We start from the raw sequence: 19230 nt of genomic DNA, 5'->3' as shown, positions 1-19230 counted from the left end.
ACAGATCTGTTAGTCTAAACTCAGTTCCTGGAAAAATTATGGAGAAGATTATACTGGATACTGTTGAAAGGCATTTAAAGAACAATGCAATCATCAGGCACAGTCAACATGGGTTCACAAAGGGAAAGTCCTGCGTAACTAAGTTGATATCCTTCTCTGATAAGGTCACCCACCTAGTGGATGAAAGGAAGGTGGTGGATATATTTTTTCTGGATTTTAGTAAGGCTTTTGATACTGTCCCTCACAGCATATTTCTGGACAAGTTGTCCAGCTGTGGGATAAGCGGGTTCACAGTGCGCTGGGTGAAAAACTGGCTGAAGGACAGAGCTCAGGTGTTGCAGTGAATGGTGCTACATCTGGCTGGTGACTGATCAGCAGCAGTGCTCCTTGGGGCTCAATCCCAGGGCCAGTTCTGTTCCATATATTCATCAATGATCCAGATGCAGGAACTGAATGCACCATTAGCAACTTCGCCGATGATACCAAACTGGAGGTGCTGTTGACTCTCTCAAGGGACTAGAGGCCTTGCAGAGGGATCTAGATAGATTGGAGCATTGGGCAATCTTCAATGGCATGAAATTTAACAAGAACAAATGCTGGACTCTACACCTGGGATGGAGTAATGCCAGCACAATATAAATTGGGAGAGAAGTGGCTGTGGAGCAGCCCGGCAGAAAGGGTCTGGGGGTGCTGGAAGACAGCAGGCTCAACATCAACCAGCCATGTGCCCCAGCAGCCCAGAGGGCAAACCTCTGCATCCTGGGGTGCATCAAACACAGCGTAGCCAGCTGGTCAAATAAGGTGGTTATCCTGCTGTATTCAGTGTTGGTGTGTCCTCACCTTGAGTACTGTGTGCAGTTCTGGGCCCCACAATTTAGGAAGGATGTGAAGGACCTTGAATGCATCTGGAGGTGGGCACAGAGCTGGTGGAAGGGCTGGAAGGCATGTCCTGTGAGGAGCAGCTAAGGACTTTGGGTTTGTCTAGTTTGGAGAAAAGGAGGCTGAGGGGCAACCTCACTGCTCTCTACAGCTTCCTGAGGAGGAGAAGTGGAGAAGGAGGTGCTGATCTCCTCTCCCTGGGATACAGTGACAGGACATGTGGGAAAAAAGCTCAAAGCTGCACCAGGGGAGGTTCAGTCTTGACATTAGGAAGCATTTCTTTACCAAGAGGGTGGTCAAACACTGGAACAGACCTCCTAGAGAGGTGGTCGATGCCCCTAGCCTGTCAATGTTTAAGAGGCAAATGCCCTTAATAATTTGATGTAACTTTTTGTCAGCCCAGGCAATTGTACTAGATGATCGCTGTAGATCCCTTCCAACTGAGCTATTCTATTCTAAGATGCCAACAGTATTATTGTTTTAGTAGAATCCAAAGATTGCTATACCTCTATGACAAAGTAATATTCACTGAGGAGTCATGTTTGCATTTATGTACATATTTAATTTTAATAATAGGTTACACACATGAGATAATAGTTAAGTTTTTTCTGTCAGTGTTAAACAGATGCAGTGGTCTGTGTATGCAGTTAGCCCATTTCTAAAATAAGCAAAGATTCACCTTTCTTTTTTGGGGGAAACTCTTCCTGGACTTTGAACAGCAAAAGTTATACTGAGATACTGCAAAGGAATACTAGTCCCAGTTTTCCATTCTTCAGCTGACTTACATCTCTATCTCTCTGCTATTCTACACCCTCTATGTTTAATCTGTTACAAAAAGGATCATGGTTCACTGGTGTCAGTTGGTACTCCACTGCACCTTAGCCTTTATTGATTCTCTAGCACAGCAGCTGACAATTTCACTAGTACTTCCTCTACACTACATAATAAACTGAAGTAATGCCTAAATTACAATTCTAACAGAATGGGAGATGCAGAAAAAGCCCTGCTCTCTTAGGGACTTCAATCTTACACTCAACCTCTACCCATAAAATGCAACTTCAAGAGGTTATTCCTGAAAAGGAGAAAACATTCAGAAAACAGTATGGTGAGTTCCAGCATGATACCATCTCATTTGCAAAGCTGCTTTCTCTCCTCTATGTTGCAAATTTAAAAAAATAATATCTGGTCTTCAGCTGTTACTATCACAGTGAAAACTGCAAAATGTGATGGGAATGTAACTGATGCAGAGGCAAGTCTGGAGACTGACAAATTCAGATTTTGAAAGATGTATGCAACTGCTCTCTGACTGGAAGTAGCTTAGGTGTTAGTGATAGTAGTGATTTGTAAAGTGAATCACTAACTACTGAACTGCTTATTTGATTGGGGGATGACCGGCAGTCTTCAGGGCAGCAGAAAGCAAGCAGCATCAGATACCGATTTTTATTCTTATTCTTAGTTTGAAAGGGGAAGGAGTCCATTTCCCTTTTTGCAACAGAGCATGACATTATTTTAAGTTCCACTGAGATGGTGAGAGCATAAAGGGACCCTGCAGAGCGCACACACTCATACTGCTTGAGATACCTCTTTTCACATATGTTTATTTTAGAAAGACTTTTCTGAGGGTGTCATTTATAAGTGTACCTGTACTTTATTCTCTGTTGGTGATACTGATTAGGAATATTGTTCTAGTGAGTGTACTCAAGATCATGGCCTCAAGTATGGCCTGAATAGCTTGCTTTGGTTCTGGACTGCAGAATCCTACTCACTTTTAAGTAATTTGTGAATCAATAATCTCACAAGAGCCAAAAAGGGAAAAAAACAATAGTAACAGAAACAGGATGTATAAAAACTGCAGAAATATTGACAACAGAACCATTCTCAGAAAAACATAAAACCTGTTTTTAATCCAAAGAGGTATTTTTCCTTCATAAGCCATGCTTCCCTTGGAGACGGTTGATGTTTGTTTTATTACCCCTTATATCTTGCCCACTATTTTATAGGCAAATAGTCTTCGGTTCACAAAAAACTAGTCTAGCCAGCATCTTTCTAAAACCCCCAATCCAGAAAAGGCATCAGCCTAGCAACTGCTAGCTCTCACAAAGGTCAAGGCAGCCAGTCGTCTCTTCCTTCCTGGGAGACAATGGCTTGGCTGGGTCTTCTTCCCATGGAAAATTTTAAGCGTTCAACCTGGTTGTGCTCTGAGAGACTGTGGGAACTGACAATTAAGCAAGTTGACTTCTTCTAGTTGTCTATGCCATTTGTGTGCAGTGGCACAAACATACAGAACTAAATGCCACAGGGTTCCAGTACATATCTGTGTTAGGAGAGAAGAAATCTGTCTTTGCCCCAGTAGCTAAGAGTAAATAAACAGATTAAGAGCAACAAGGAGTTACAAAGTCAAAAGGTTTATTGTCTACACTGTGTAAATTTGTATTAGATGCATCTATCTGACATATTTGGGATATGAAAATGTCCCTTAGTATAGTATTTGCTCTTTAAAATTCATTCTGAGTGAAATTCATTCTAACAATTCTAAATTAAGTAACTTAACTTCTAACACAACTTTCAAGAGAATTTTTCTATCCATATATGAGGAGGTTTCTGAAATGTCTTTATTTTTGAGGGAAAAAGGAGTGACAGGAAAACCACTGGATTTACCTTGTCAAAACAAACAAAATATTGTTCTCCGAAGCAATACACTGAGATTTTCCTTTTTTTTTCCTTAAAGTAATACTGATTAAAACCAGTATGTTTTGTACACCCAGAAGAGAAAGATGGCAAAACATGACTTCCTCTCACACAAAGCATCAGAGAACACCACCACACAGTTACCTCCTGTATCTTTCCAGTGGGTCCTAAAGGGGATGGTTTGGGGAATGAGTGTGTGAATCAGTTTATACTTTTTCACCAAGCAGTTCCACTCATTATGGAGGAATTCTGTTATATAGCAGGTCTAGAGAAAAGCATAGCATAGACTAAAAAAAAAGCATCTGCATAGATCAAATTCCCTTGACTGTGACAATGCTGCAGTACTGCTGTCGAAGATGAGATTTTCATTATCTTAGAAACACAGACAATATCCTGGAGTGCTATAGCATCTTCCATCACTGTCTTCCAGGTCATGCTAATATTATCCAGTCTTATTTTCTCTAAGAAGCAAAAATCTGTCTGACCTGCCCATGTTACTTCTCAAACTATGTAGCACAATCAAGACCAGCACTATTTTTCTAATCATAAGAGATGAAAAGTCTTCATGCCTCCATGTTCTAGTCCAAGATTTCTAAATGTTTTTTTAAGCACTACAGAATTAAATTAATCCACTAAAATCTTCTCTTAAAATTCCACATTCAACACATTGCATGCTGTATCTGGTTACAATTCATTAACTACTGGCAAGTGAGAAATGAGAGCTTTGTTTACAGGATATGACCTTTTACCTGTTACATTCCTTATGTGCAGCTAAGTCCGTTATGAAACATCGCTTAACCACTTTTGCTACTTCCTTGTTAGTCTGATTTCCAGAAGGAAATCCTGCTCAAATTCAGGCAAATTTTCTTGACAGATGTGAAACTTTAAACAGTGTAGTACAGTCTATCCTTGCCAACTTTTCAGTAACTCTAAAGGAATGGCTTGAAAGGTGATTTAGAAGTGGACTGTAAGCAGTAATCAGGAAGGTTTTAATGTATGTTCTGTTCCAAATTTGCTTTGAGATTATTTAACCTGGTCAGCATGTGTTAAAATGTCCAAGCTACATCAGACTACAGTACGTGTCAACTCTATTTGCATGAATGTCCAGTCTCTTCTATGATGAACAACTCATTAACTGACACTATGTTTTGCAAAGCCTGTTCAAATTTGAAATTTAAAGAGGAAAACTCTTCATTCATTTTAGGTGGCTTAATAAGCCATAGTTGTCTTGATATTTTATTTTCACTGGTAGCATCAGGAACCACATGTCATTTTCAACATCTTTCAATCTCCAAAAAACAAAAAAAATCACTTCCCTTCTTCTGCCACATAAATCACACAGAAAAAGCTTATGATGCCCTATAAAACTGACAAATTTAAAAAGACATCCAGACATGAAAAGCCACAGCCAAGCTTCAGCATATCAACATATCAACTTATCTTCATATCAACAAATACTGTAACCAATTTTTCAATTACTCTGGCAATGTCCAGGTCACTACTGTAGTTTCAAAATTAGTCCCTAATCTGATATAAAGTTAACGTGTCTAGAACTGCAGTAGTGATAAAGCATCCAATCACCCAATTTCAAATGACACTCAGGTAGATGTTCTTTACAGTGAGGTTCGACTTCAGTATTTTTCCTGTAATTTAAAAAACAGGGATTTTAACTGGATTATGTATCCAACCTCTGCCATCAGTTGACTTTTTAAATTGAGTTGTTCCCTATGTGTTCATGAATATCTCTGTGATCTACTAAAAAAACCCAGAAAATAAAGTCTCAGAAAAGCTTACAGTATATACTTATTCGGGCAAAATCTGTACCAAATTACATCTGAAATGGTTTCAGTTGATCAAACCCAGTTTATTCTGCAAAAGGTATTTCACATAGTGCTTTCTGCAAATAATTTCTGGACACTGCATCTTCCAATCTAAGGTAAAAATAGTATCTGGAAAATAAAGTACCCTACCAGGAACAACCTAGACTGGTCACCAAAGACCAGGAAAGTTATGAGAGCAATTCCAGTAAAAGCAGTTTTCTGTTACACTGGAAATTCCCCAAACCAGAAGATTTCACTCCCATCTGAATAAAACATTCTTTATTAACAATAGCCAACTACACAACATTTCAACTTATACAGCGCTTAACAGTGGGACATTAACTTGCTCATTTCTACAGTCATAGTTCTATTACTAGGCAAACTAAAATAAGAGGTAAGTGTGAGAGATGACTTTTAACTCCCCAAAACAGGGCCTGAGAGAAACAGGCCTGCGAGAAAAACCAGCCTGAGAGAGATAAGGGATTGTAGGCCCTCTGAGCCGAGGAATGTCTCAAACACTCGCAAGTAACAAAACTATGGTCATGGGGTGGATAGTGTGGAGTTTGGAGCTGATAAGGCTGCCTGGACAGCACAGGATGCAGCTGGAGGAGGGAGCCCTGTGAAGGCAGGATGGTTCTGCTCTGGTACATCTTGTAAAGTTTCAAGGGCCATCCACCCAGTGAATGACCTTTCCTTCATTATCCATGAAATGCATATTAAAGTGACACCCCAGAATATGCTAACAAAGATTAACAAGATCATGCTAATTACATCATCCCATGAAACACCTTACCCCTCCCCATACATGGGATATGTAGGTATGTGGGCTGACCTAGGGGAGGAGTGAAATATAGAAAGAAAAAAGAAGACAGGAAGAAGAGAATAAGAAAGATGCATCCCTGATGATCTCAGACAGGACCGACGCTTGAACCCAGACCGGTGATCTCTATTTCTCTATTCCATCTTCCTCCTTTTCTTTTTCCCCTTTTCTCTCACTATCATTAAGTAACGCAAGGCATACTGTATCACTTGCCATAACTTGTTATATACTTAGCCAATTACAATACTGTGTATCCAATTAGAACATTGTGGGATGTAATAAATGTCTGGACTTTGAGACTTGTCCACTCTGCTGGGGATTTACGAATCTAAGTCACTTGTCTCCCTCGTCTGAGTGGATGTGATAGTAAGCAAGCCATTTCAAAGCTAATTAACCAAGGCAGCATGCCATAACAACCAAGTAATGCTACACTAAGATGTCAAAATGAGAACTTACAATGAAATCAGAAGTTTTACTGACACTTAAGCAGTAAAGAAAAAGATTCATTACAGGAGGTCACCAAGAAAATCCTACAACACATCTCTGAACCCTACACAAAACTGATCCCTACACATACCACTAACTCATTCCCTGCACAAGAGAATTCAAGTCTTGTGAATCTCACAGAAGGTATGACGAAAAGGGGCAAATACAACATGGAGAAATCACAGAAGGAATATAGACCATGAGAGGAGGAAAAAGGTTTTATGCAAAAAGATCCATATAATCAAAGATTTTAAAAAAACCCTTCCAAAAGAAATAACAGCAACAACAAAAGCCTCTTAACCACTTTTTCCCCCACTTAAATATGTATCAGTAATGGATATAACTCAGATGCTCATTGAGGGCAATTACTAACTTTGATCTTCCTGGCACTTCTTATTCTGTAGAATTACTTTAAACTATACTTGAACCACACCTTTCAATACTTCACCCATAACAAGGTTTTAGTTTACTTCTAAGTAACCTTTGCTTCTTAGAAATCTTTATAAACACCCAGGCTACATATATAAAAGAAAGCTTCTTCTTAAATGTTTTGGGTTTTTTTAACCTTACGTTCCCATTGGCATAAGTGGTTCCTCTTTAGTAGAAGTATTCCCAGAAATATTTCCCATTATCTGTAAAAGATTATCAGATCTTTGTCTCCAGACAAGTACCCTGAAAATACACTTCGCAATACTTTGTAACTAAGCCATGTCTTTCTGACAGTACAGTTTATTATTTAGTATCAACATGCAACATTTCTCTGGAAGCTTTATTGTAGCCCATCAAAGATTTTTTTCATTCTATTTTTCACAATTTCTCATTACATTTTGCGACTTCCTATTTCAGAGAAAGCAGACATTAAATAAAACTTTGATGACACATACACACATAAATACATATCACATTGGGAGTTAAGAAACAGGCTTATCTTCAAGCCCATTCCATTAAGAATAATGTAGGAACCCACACTCAATTGCTCCTACATAGCAGTGTACTGTACATGTATGAATTTATGGTTGAAAATAAAACCAGTAACTGACAGAAGCCAACAGCAAAGTATGTTCAGTGCTAACAGAGAAGCTATGTGACAATGGATAAGTAGCTACGCACCTCAGATCACCTAGTCCAACCGTTAACCTAACATTGACAGTTCCCAGCTACACCATATCCCTCAGCGCTATGTCGACCCGACTCTTAAACACCTCCAGGGATGGGGACACCACCACCTCCCTGGGCAGCCCATTCCAACACCTAACAACCCGTTCTGGAAAGAAATGCTTCCTAATATCCAGTCTAAACCTTCCCGGGCACAACTTGAGGCCATTACCTCTTGTCCTGTCACTTGTTACTTGGTTCAAGAGACTCATCCCCAGCTCTCTGCAACCTCCTTTCAGGGAGTTGTAGAGGGCGATGAGGTCTCCCCTCAGCCTCCTCTTCTCCAGACTAAACAACCCCAGTTCCCTCAGCCGCTCCTCGTACAACATGCGCTCCAGAGCCTTCACCAGCTTCGGTGCCCTTCTTTGGACACACTCGAGTAATCAACACAACCATGTATTTTCTCTTAGTAGTTTCTCCCTTCCCTCCAGTTTACCATTCACAGCTGCTTGGTGCATTGTAGCACTGTGCCTGAAAATATTTTAACACAGAAAGCATCATAAAAACGATATGGTATCTTTTGTTCCTTTTTGATTAACTTTGGTTATCATTAACGATGTCTGTCAGCCTCCACTTCCATGATACACTCAAGGGCAGGGTTGCCGTTGAGATGGACATAAATCAGCTGGAGGAGTGGGCAAGCAGCAGTCATGAAATTCAACAAGGACAAATGCCATGTCTGGCAGACAAGATGAACTAAACTCTGCAACAGGGCATGCTGGGAACTGACTCACTGGGCAACAGTTCTGCTGAAAATGGGCTGGGGTTCCCGGTGGAGAGTCAGCTAAACAGGAGCCAGCAGTGCACAATGGCAGCAGTGAAAACTAATAGCATCGTGGATTGAACCAACATGAATGCAGACAGAAGATTAAGCTAGGTAAGCACTCCTGTTTACTCTGCACTCTTTAGACCACATCTGGAAGTATGTGTTTTGTTTTAGGTGTCACAGTACCTGAAGAACATTAATGACCTTGAATGAGTCTAGCCAAGGGCCATAAGATGGTCAGGGGGCTGGAGCACTTGACGAAAGGCTATGAGAACTCAGCTTGTTCAGACTCGGCATGACACAGCTTTGGGGAACCTCATGCAGCCTGCCAGTACCTGTGAAGAGGTTGTCAAGAAGATATAGCCATGCCCTCTACTGAGGTGCATGGTGGGAGGACAAGAGAGAATGGAAATAAATTGAAACAGAGGACATTCCAGTGGGATGTATGGAACAACCTTTTCCGTGTGAGGACAGCCAAAGCAGCAGAAGGAGTTGCCATGAGGTGCTGTTAGAGGAAATCTTAAAGATTTCTAGAGCTAACTGAATAAAGCCTTGACCTGGCTGGTCTGAATTCAGTGTTGATTCTGCTCTGAGCAGTAAGTCAGTTTAGAGGTACCCTGAGGTCCCTCACAGCTTGACTAATGCTCATACATAACTGCTGCTCCATGAAACAACCTGGCAGAATTTAGACATAGACAAGGCACCAGCTATCACAGCTTCAGTATTAAAATGCCATTAAAAATTAGCCTGTATCTATAACCACTCATCTCTTCATTGTTCAAGTAAGTATTCAAAACCCTGAGTGCCACAGAAAAGTTGAAAAGGACAGCTATTTACTTCGTCTTCTCCCTTGTTGGGGAGTATGAGATAAGCAAAAGCCAATTCCAGCCTCACCTCAGGCTGGATTCACAACAGCCTCCGAGCCCTCACAGAAGCCACAGCTGAGAACACAGCAGTCCCAGATCTGAACATGGCCTGAACACCAGGCCAGGAATCTAATATTCCCCATTATCTGTAGTCCAGCTCCCATACAGAGGCGCTGTTGAATCCCATTTGCTACAGCTGTACTGATTGCAACAGTTACACAGGTCTCAGGGAAACCAGGTCAGTAAACTAAGCCTCCGGAAGCTCCCTCTGCGTGCAGCTTCTCTCCCTAATATAGATCTGACTCACTATTGGTGGTGGCCAATGCTCCATCTTCGTCTAATTCTAGAAGAGCATTTGTCACTGACTCTGCAGCTGTTCAACAGAAACTTTATCTTCTGCAAAACACAAAATATTTTATTATCATGAACAGTTGAACTGAATATGATAAACACTTTGTATTTGCATAAATAGATTTTACTAAACATCCTCCAACATTTATGGATTGCCAGAGTAAGTTTTATTTCCTGCTCCCATTGTGTACTATTTGTAAAACCATTAAAAATGATTTTTGGTAAAATTTTTATTTTACAGAAAGGGCCAGCTTCTATTCAAGAAAGACAGAACAAAAGGAGAGGAAAGCAGAATCAGAGTGAAAAGGCTTTAGGTCCCTGGATTACCGGAAAGCAACATAAACTGATTTTAAGGTCTATATATATGACTGCATTAGGGTTATTTTACTAAAGACTGTGATCTCAATATAGTAGATGAGAGGCTGAATAAAATTATCTAGATTCAGACCTGCCATTGAAATAAAGCAAAAACTATAATATACATACAAACACAGCCACATATGAGCAGTATGTAATTTGACAAAACCATTTCTCTCACTGACTTCTCCTTTCTCATGAAGTATAATGATTTAGGAAAGCTAAAGAAAAGATGTAAATACAAGCAGGACAAAAAGTGGCATGTGCCACATTTGTCCTAAGGGAGATAAAAGAAAAACCTGAAAAATTGTTAAATGAAATGGAAATTTTATTGCAGTTGCCCTGCATCTTGTATCTGAATTATACCCTTCAGCAACAGCAGCAAAATCAAATGAACTAGGAAAATAAAAGTTTTTTTCAGTATTTCCTGTTCTTCCTGTCAACTACCATGAGTGCTAAACTATTTCTGGCTCGATTAATATCAGAAGTCAAGAAATAAAAATCATTGCATGGGATTATCAGGAGTCAAGGCAACATATATGTGTGTGCACCTGGAGCAGTGAGATAAAAAAAAAAAAATTTAAAAAAGCCCAGTATATAGATAACATCATATTCTATTATCCATCCAGGATTTTGCATTTTAACAAATATAAAAATGAAGAAGAAATATAAATTATGTTTCCTCAAACAAAGGTAGTTTGCCCACAGGTAGTAATAGTTCTTTATATTCTCCTAGTCCAGAAAGCTTTCCTCAGAATGATGATTTCTTAAGCTTCAGTGTTCGGATTCTCAACCAGTTTTGGTTTGTGGATTTTTTGGGTTTTTTTAGGGTTTTTTTTTAAAGCAGTGGTAAGCACAATAAATATCAGAATTAAACTCAGTAATCATATTGAAAGGTCCAAATTCCTATAACAGGTCAGAACTTTGACCGCAGAGCAAAAATAAATATGCTTACTTTTGAAACATGGAATTAGCTTCTATGAAGATAAACAAGCATGGGTTTATGAAAGGCAGGCCCTGCTTGACTACCCTGACCTCCTTCTATGACAAGGTGACCCATTTATTGGATGAGGGCAAGGCTGTGGATGCTGTTTACCTGGACTTCAGTAAAGACTTTGACACTGTTTCCCACAGCATTCTCCTGGAGAAACTGGCTGCTCGTGGCTTGGATGGGCACACGCTTTGCTGGGTAAAAAACTGTCTGGATGGCCGGGCCCAAAGAGTTGTGGTGAATGGAGTTAAATCCAGTTGGTGGCTGGTCACAAGTGGTGTTCCCCAGGGCTCAAGTACTGGGACCAGTTCTGTTTAACATCAATGACCTGGATGAGGGGATTGATTGCAACCTCAGTAAATTTGCAGATGACACCAAATTAGGTGGGAGTGTTGATCTGCTCGAGGGTAGGAAGGCTCTACAGAGGGATCTGGATAGGCTGGATGAGCCAAGGCCAACTGTATGAGGTTCAACAAGGCTAAGTGCTGGGTCCTTGGGTCACAACAATGCTTGGGTCACAACAACCCCATGCAACACTATAGGCTGGGGGAAGAGTGGCTGGAAAGCTGCCCAGCGGAAAAGGACCTGGCTGAATATGATCTGGCAGTGTGCCCAGGTGGCCAAGAAGGCCAATAGCACCCTGGCTTGTATCAGAAATGTGGCCAGCAGGACTGGGAAGTGATTGTCCTCCTGTACTCTGCACTGGTGAGGCTGCATCTCAAATACTGTGAGCACTTTAGGGCCCCTCACAACAAGAAAGACATTAAGGTGCTGCAGCACGTCCAAAGAGCAGCAGAACTGGTCTAAAGCACAAGTCTTATGAGGAGTGGCTGAAGGAACTGGGATTGTTTAGTCTGGAGAAAAGGAGGATGAGGGGAGACCTTATCATTCTCTACAACTACCTGAAAGGAGGTTGTAGTGAGGTGGCTGTTGGTCTCTTTTCCCAAGTGACAAGTGATAGGACAAGAGGAAACAGCCTCAAGTTGCACCAGGGGAGGTTTAGATTGGATATTAGGAAAAATTTCTTCATGGAAAGGGTCATCAAGCATTGGAACAGGCTGCCCAGGGAGGTGGTTGAGTCACCATCCCTGGAGGTATTTAAAAGATGTGTAGACGTGGTGCTTAGAGACATGGTTTAGTGGTGGACTTGGCATTGTTAGGTTTATGGATGGACTCGATGATCTTAAAGGTCTTTTCCAACCTAAATGATTCTATGATTCTGTGAAATCAATGACACGCACAAACGCTTATCACATTATGGCTAAATCTAATTTTAGGCATGTTAAATGCTCAAAACTGAGCATTCCTCCTATTCTCCAACACATCATGTTTTGTTATACAATGCAAAGTATTTGAATGCTGAAATGGGAAAACTAACTAAAATCATATTAGTTAATTCAAGACGTGCTAAGATAATTTTCTCCTTCAAACAGTGTAAACATGTAAAAAATGATTTTCAGCCACCAATGTCAAGAAAATAATGAAAACATAGTTTGATTCACAAAGTTAATGCATCAGTTATCATCCATTGTTCTACCCTTTAAACAAGCAACTCTTCAAACCAGCACTAACCAGTAATGAGTTTCAAAAATTAAAGGGTTTGCACTTCCACATAATTGGAAGATTACATAAATACTGATGAAAGTGCAACCTACCAGCCAACCCTGCTGCCCTAATCTTTAGTCTCAAAGTCCCATATGTGTCAGGATGGGATTATGGGGTGTAACTGATGTGGTGAGATGGGAAGATTCCCAAATGTTATGTTTCCAATGAGAACTGCTTGCTTATGTAGCTCTCCAACAAACATTTTTGGCACCTCTTCCCTTGTGTCTGCACTGGTGGCTACCCAAGGATATTTACTGAAAGGACCAGGAATATTCAATGAGTTTCTGCAGCCTTAGGTTGGAAACCTTCACCAGTGGGTCAGAAATAAAGGGCAGAAACTGATGAAGTAGCTGACATAGCACACAAATCTGTGTATTTTATTTCACCATTTTTAAAAAAGAAAAAAAAAAAAACCAACAACCAAAACCCTTGACTCTGCCAGACCCAAGTTAACAAGTAGACTTCCCCCTCATATAGCTTTCCATCCTCTCTCCTTTCAGCCTGCCAACACCATAGGGGGTAAATACTGCTACATTAGAATGATCACAAATAAAAGTTTATACCAATTACTACCCATGGGATAAGACAATCACTAGAAGTTATTTAAAAAAAGGGGAAACTCAAATATACAGAATATATAGCAAAATATGAGATATTCTCTGACCTATATCCTGGAACAACTTTCCCACTGTTAAATTATACTGGGTGTAATTCAAGAGTTGTGAGTGCTCTTCATAAGAAGGACTTCTGGTCTAATGCCTTCTATTCTTACAGTGTGACTGCAAGACTATTAGAGAGCTCTCCAACAGCATCCAAATGTAAAGATGTACACAGCCACACACAGATATAGAAAAAAAGAGCACTTGTCTTCTGAAAGAGAACTCTTATGGAGAGTTGAAAGAAATAACTTCAACTTTCCTCCCTTCACTGGGAGGAGAAGAGGCCACTTTGCTCATTTTCCTATGAGTGGTGGCTTATACCAATTAATTAATGATGTGGTAGTTAATATGAACCAACAAGCAGATGAAGAAAAATATGACCACGAGCACTTATAAACAGTGGGAAATCTCACTGAAAGACAAGAAAATAATTATGATTTTGAGAGACAAAGGTTACTCCACTGAATAGTAATTGGTTTATTGGTAATTTAGTATTACGAGGTGTTACTAGGTACACAAACCTATCTAAGCAACCATGTAATTTAACAACATTGAGGGTGGAAAGAAGAGAAGAAGAAATGAGCAATAACAGTTTAAAGACTGGGAATGAATGATTTTCCAGAAGGAACTACTTTGCAGCTGAATTTTCAAGTTTTTACCTTGCAAATTTGGCTAGTGCACTCACATTAGCATCAGAATTTAAAAAAAAAAAAAATCGCAACTCTATAATGCACATGGAAACACAGACATGAAGAGGGTTTTTTTAGAAAAAAAAGGTAGATGTAAGAATGTTGCAGTAAACAAAGAATACTGAGACAAAGTTCAAAAAAAGGGATTCCTGACAACAAAATTCAGAAGAGTTGTAAAATGGCCTGCCAAGTCTAAAGACTCCATGACTTGGGAAGTGTACACCTAGACTGGAAAACAAAATATACATTATGAAGCACTCTTACACTGGGAGAGATGTGGAACAGATTTTATGTATCTTTCCATCTGTAAACTTGTATAGTTTTCCAGCTGACATAATTTCCAAGGTCATCAAGAAACCATAAAAAAATTATCTGCATCTTCTAAAAAAAGCAGAAGTAAAAATACCAGCTATACCAGACTGCAAAGAAGAACATTTGAAGTGACTTAACCTAGCCATATGACTAAAATACCCAAAAGAATACAGAAAAATAGATTAAGACACAATTTCTGCTGCATTTAATGTTTTCTTAATGTGGAGTGGTCGACATGCTGGAGGGAGGGAATGCCATTCAGAGGGACCTTGACAGACTTGAGGTGGGCCTGTGCAAACCTCATGAAGTTCAACAGCCCACATGCAACATTCTGCACATGGGTCAAGGCAATCCCAAGCACAAATACAGGCTGGGCGATGAGTGACTTGAGAGCAGCCCTGGGGAGGAGGATTTGGGGGTGTTGGTTAATGAGAAGCTCAACATGATCTGCAAATGTGTGCACACAGCCCAGAAAGCCAACCATATCCTGGGCCACATCAAGAGAAGTGTGGCCAGCAGGTCGAAGGAGGGGATTCTCCCCCTCTACTCTGCTCTCATGAGACCCCACCTGCAGTACTGTGTCCAGCTCTGGGGCCCCCAACACAAGAAGGACAAGACCTGCTTGAGCGAGTCTAGAGGAGCGCCACAAAGATGATCAGGGGGCTGGAGCACCTCTCCTATGAGGACAGGCTGAGAGACTTGAGGTTGTTCAGTCTGGAAAAGAGAAGGCTCTGGGGAGAGCCTTCCAGTACTTAAAGGGGGCCTACAGGAAAGATGGGGAGGGACTTTTTACAAGGGCATGTAGTGATAGGAAAAGGAGTAATGGCTTTAAACTGAAAGAGGGCAGCTTTAGATTATATAAGGAAGAAATTCTTTACTGTGAGGGTGGTGAGACATTGGAACAGGTTGCCCAGAGAAGCTGTGGATGCCCCCTCCCTGGAAGTGTTCAAGGCCAGGTTGGACGGGGCTTTGAGCAACCTGATCTAGTGGAAGGTGTCCCTGCCCATGGCAGGGGGGTTGAAACTAGATGATTTTTAAGGTCCCTTCCAACCCAAACCATTGTATGATTCTCTTTTTCCACTTTTTTCCCAGTTCTGCATCATCAGCAAGAATTAGCTTAAGTCTGCAGTAGACTTTTTAGCTTCCTGGTCGTGGGTTTGATTTAACAGGTTGGACTTGAGTTGCAGAGCTTGCCACATGGATATTTTTCATTTCAGCTAAATATTAATAGGATTGTATTTAACATCTATCATTAATACAAATAAATATTATCCATCCTATAATAAAGGTGATACAAGTCAGAATACTGCCCTTAGATCTGCTTTTGAACTAATGTTGTATGTATGAACTCTTTTACAAAATAAGCCCTCTAGGCCAAGCAGATCTACAATGTACATAGAAATGATAGAGGGAGAAGACAGCGGACACAAGGAAACAGTAATACAGTATTAACAAGCAGTGACACAAGCACATTAACATATTCAAGACTTGTCTAGCCAGGAAAGCTATACAGGATGAGGGAAATGTTTAAAACACCATAGTTACTGAGTATAACTCACTGTGTATTTGGTCTTATTTTGTATTTAGCCAAAAAGTTGGGGTTGTTTTTCCTCTTTTGGCTCAGTTCAAATTACTTCCAAAGCAGTACACCTCAAATCAGAAAAGGGCATGTTTCTACTCAGAGGAGAGTCTCACTCAAGGAATTCTAGCAGTATAATTACAGCTGTTTAAATACAGCAGTGCACTGGCTAACAGCACAACTGCAAAACAGCCCTGTGTAGACAAGCCCTTACTGTTTTCTCACATATAATATGGGAATAACTCTACTTCCTTTCATCACAAGGGTGTTAATTAATTACAGCACTCTAGATAAAAGAACATGCATTTTTTTCACACGAACATCTCACCAACTTCTTTTTCAGGTGTGACTGTTTTCTTAAGCTTTTTTCCAAAAATTACTTTAGCAGCCCTGCAGTATGACAGCTCTCCCTTTAGCTAAGGGCGATGTGTCTTGCATGGAGATGTTGAAGTTGTTGTTCACATAGTCATCTGGAAGGATCATTAAAAAAAAGTGACTTGGCACTAACCAGAACTGAAATTGCTGCTGTGGCTGCTGCCGCCACTGGAACATTCCCAGCTTCAGACATCCCAGACACATTGAAGCCAGGCTGGCACACAATGGGTAACCAGTAACTAGCTAACACACCACACACAGGGGACTATGGGAAAACTGAGACTGCTGTGTTATTCTTTAAATGAGCAGACCATGCTCAGCAAAGCTCTGAGGTCAAAATGCTTAACATGGACTTCAAAAAAAATACAGTTAAAGGATTCTGCAACATCAAGCAAAGTTATACTGACTCTCTTTGTTATATTTTACCTCTTTGATCATCATCTGAAACATGATATTAAGGGAATCTACAGAAATGTTTAAAAGTGGCAAAGAAATTCAAACACTTGGTTACATCTACCACTACTCCTTCTGAAAGAAGATAAAAACTTGGACCAGTATAAAGGATGGCCACCTCAGATGTGAAATGGTATCATTATGAACCATGGCTCAAAAGTTAAAATATTCTTCATGTAGACGAACAAAAAACCGGACTTGGGAGGGCTGTGGAATGCCTGAAAGAATACAAAAGAGCATCATAAACATCTCCTTGTAAGCGTTGGGATAGGCTGCTTTTTGAAGAAATAAATTAAGGAGAGGAACTGAGTCGTTTTACTGTTTTTTGTGACTTGATTAGACACATACATTAAAAGTGTATTTAGCCATCTAACTTTAGGTATTTCAGCCACCAAATTAGCACCCTGGCTATTTATATGTTAGTAGCTATAAACTGCTGCATGGAGAAAAGTAGAGCACATACTTACCAATACCTATCCTGTTTGTTTATATATCAAGGCTAATATCGGACTGCATTTGTACATCACTTAAATGTCACAAGGAAATTTATGACACTGAAAAGATAAGGGTGAAGAAAGCTCACTTGAAACAGGATTAGAGTCTTGCACAGATTTGCAGAGACAATCTTGGAACCTGCCTTCAGAAATACAAACTGGAGTTTTCCAAGGAGTCTAACACTTTCAGAGTACAAAGTGATTTCCCTGGGATTTAGGTATTTAGCTTCGACAGACTCTTTAAAAAAACCCAGCTGTAAAGGAATACCACATTTATTTCAAATTACAATAGGGACTACTACAGCATCCAGAGATTCTTATCTGGAAAGCCCCTGCTAGTGCGTCTCGGCATATGAAGCACACTTTACATATGAGGTAAAGGTACCTCCAAGAGATGTGCAATTAATTGCATGGCCTAAATACCTGAAAGCCACAGTAGCCAATCAGTTCACTGATGTGAGGTTTGAGACTTCTTCAGCAGGGGATGGGGAGGTGACCTGTAATAGGGGATGTGTGGGGGTGTCATTTTCTAACTGAAATCCACAAGGGTGGGGTAGGAGAACTACACATTATAAGTAAGTAAACCTGACACACAGTGTACTTCTTGTCCAGAGTAATGGACCAAGAGTAAAGACCAAGTAATATAGAATAATGTATAGGAATAGTCAGAGCAACTATACAGTCTGTAGATAAGGCACTACAGTTTTGTCAGCATAGGACCTTATGTGAGCACACTTCTAATGGGAATGCTTTTTCCCCATTTTTGCTACACTTCTGTTTTGTAAACATGAAGTATAGTTTCAGTCACAATTGTGTTGGACTGTTGTCTATGAACTAAATGGATTCAACTCTAAGAGGATAGATCGATACTTATATGTCTCTCCTACTCTTCTGCTGCTCCATCAGCTGAAGATTCAGGCACATTATTAACAATTAAGTCCATTTAGACCATGACAGTGTATTCATGAGTAAGGCCTTTGACACCGTTTCCCACAGCATTCTCCTGGCAAAACTGGCTGCTCGTGGCTTGGATGGGCACACGCTTTGCTGGGTAAAAAACTGTCTGGATGGCCGGGCCCAAAGAGTTGTGGTGAACGGAGTTAAATCCAGTTGGCAGCCGATCACGAGTGGTGTCCCCCAGGGATTGGTTTTGGGGCCACTCCTGTTTAACATCTTTATTGATGATCTAGATGAGGGGATCGAGTGCACCCTCAGTAAGTTTGCAGATGACACCAAGTTGGGTGGGAGTGTTGATCTGCTCAAGGGTAGGGAGGCTCTGCAGAGAGACCTGGACAGGCTGGAGCGATGGGCTGAGGCCAACTGTAGGAGTTTCAATAAGGCCAAATGCTGGGTGCTGCACTTGGGCCACAACAACCCCCAGCAGCGCTACAGGCTTGGGGAGGAGTGGCTGGAGAGCTGCCAGTCAGAGAGGGACCTGGGGGTGTTGATTGACAGCCGGCTGAACATGAGCCAGCAGTGTGCCCAGGTGGGCAAGAAGGCCAGTGCCATCCTGGCTTGTATCAGAAATAGCGTGGCCAGCAGGGACAGGGAAGTGATCTTGCCCCTGTACTTGGCACTGGTGAGGCCGCACCTCGATGACTGTGCTCAGTTTTGGGCCCCTCACTACAAAAAGGACATTGAATGACTCGAGCGTGTCCAGAGAAGGGCAACGAAGCTGGTGAAGGGTCTGGAGCACATGTCGTACGAGGAGCGGCTGAGGGAACTGGGGTTGTTTAGTCTGGAGAAGAGGAGGCTGAGGGGAGAGCTCATTGCCCTCTACAACTGCCTGAAAGGAGGTTGCAGAGAGCTGGGGATGAGTCTCTTGAACCAAGTAACAAGTGATAGGACAAGAGGTAATGGCCTCAAGTTGCACCAGGGAAGGTTT

At 40.9% G+C, this 19230-nt stretch overlaps 1 protein-coding gene across 4 annotated transcripts in view; it reads right to left on the bottom strand.

The window, feature by feature from the left end:
- MCC (MCC regulator of WNT signaling pathway) overlaps positions 1–19230 on the bottom strand; it is a 223927-nt gene that overhangs the window by 118340 nt on the left and 86357 nt on the right. The window contains exon 2 of one of the 4 annotated variants that reach the window (XM_074856978.1): positions 9788–9876. The exons of the other annotated variants lie outside the window; for them this stretch is intronic. Within the exon in view, the coding sequence (XP_074713079.1) occupies positions 9788–9811 (24 nt within the window). The 5' untranslated portion in view covers positions 9812–9876. The remainder of the gene's footprint in view (positions 1–9787; positions 9877–19230) is intronic. 4 annotated transcript variants of the gene reach the window in all.

The sequence above is a fragment of the Strix uralensis genome, chromosome Z (assembly GCF_047716275.1).
Source record: "Strix uralensis isolate ZFMK-TIS-50842 chromosome Z, bStrUra1, whole genome shotgun sequence".
Classification (NCBI taxonomy): Eukaryota; Metazoa; Chordata; class Aves; order Strigiformes; family Strigidae; genus Strix; species Strix uralensis.
The sequence above is the reverse complement of the archived record's forward strand: the minus strand, read 5'-3'. Positions and strand labels throughout refer to the sequence as shown.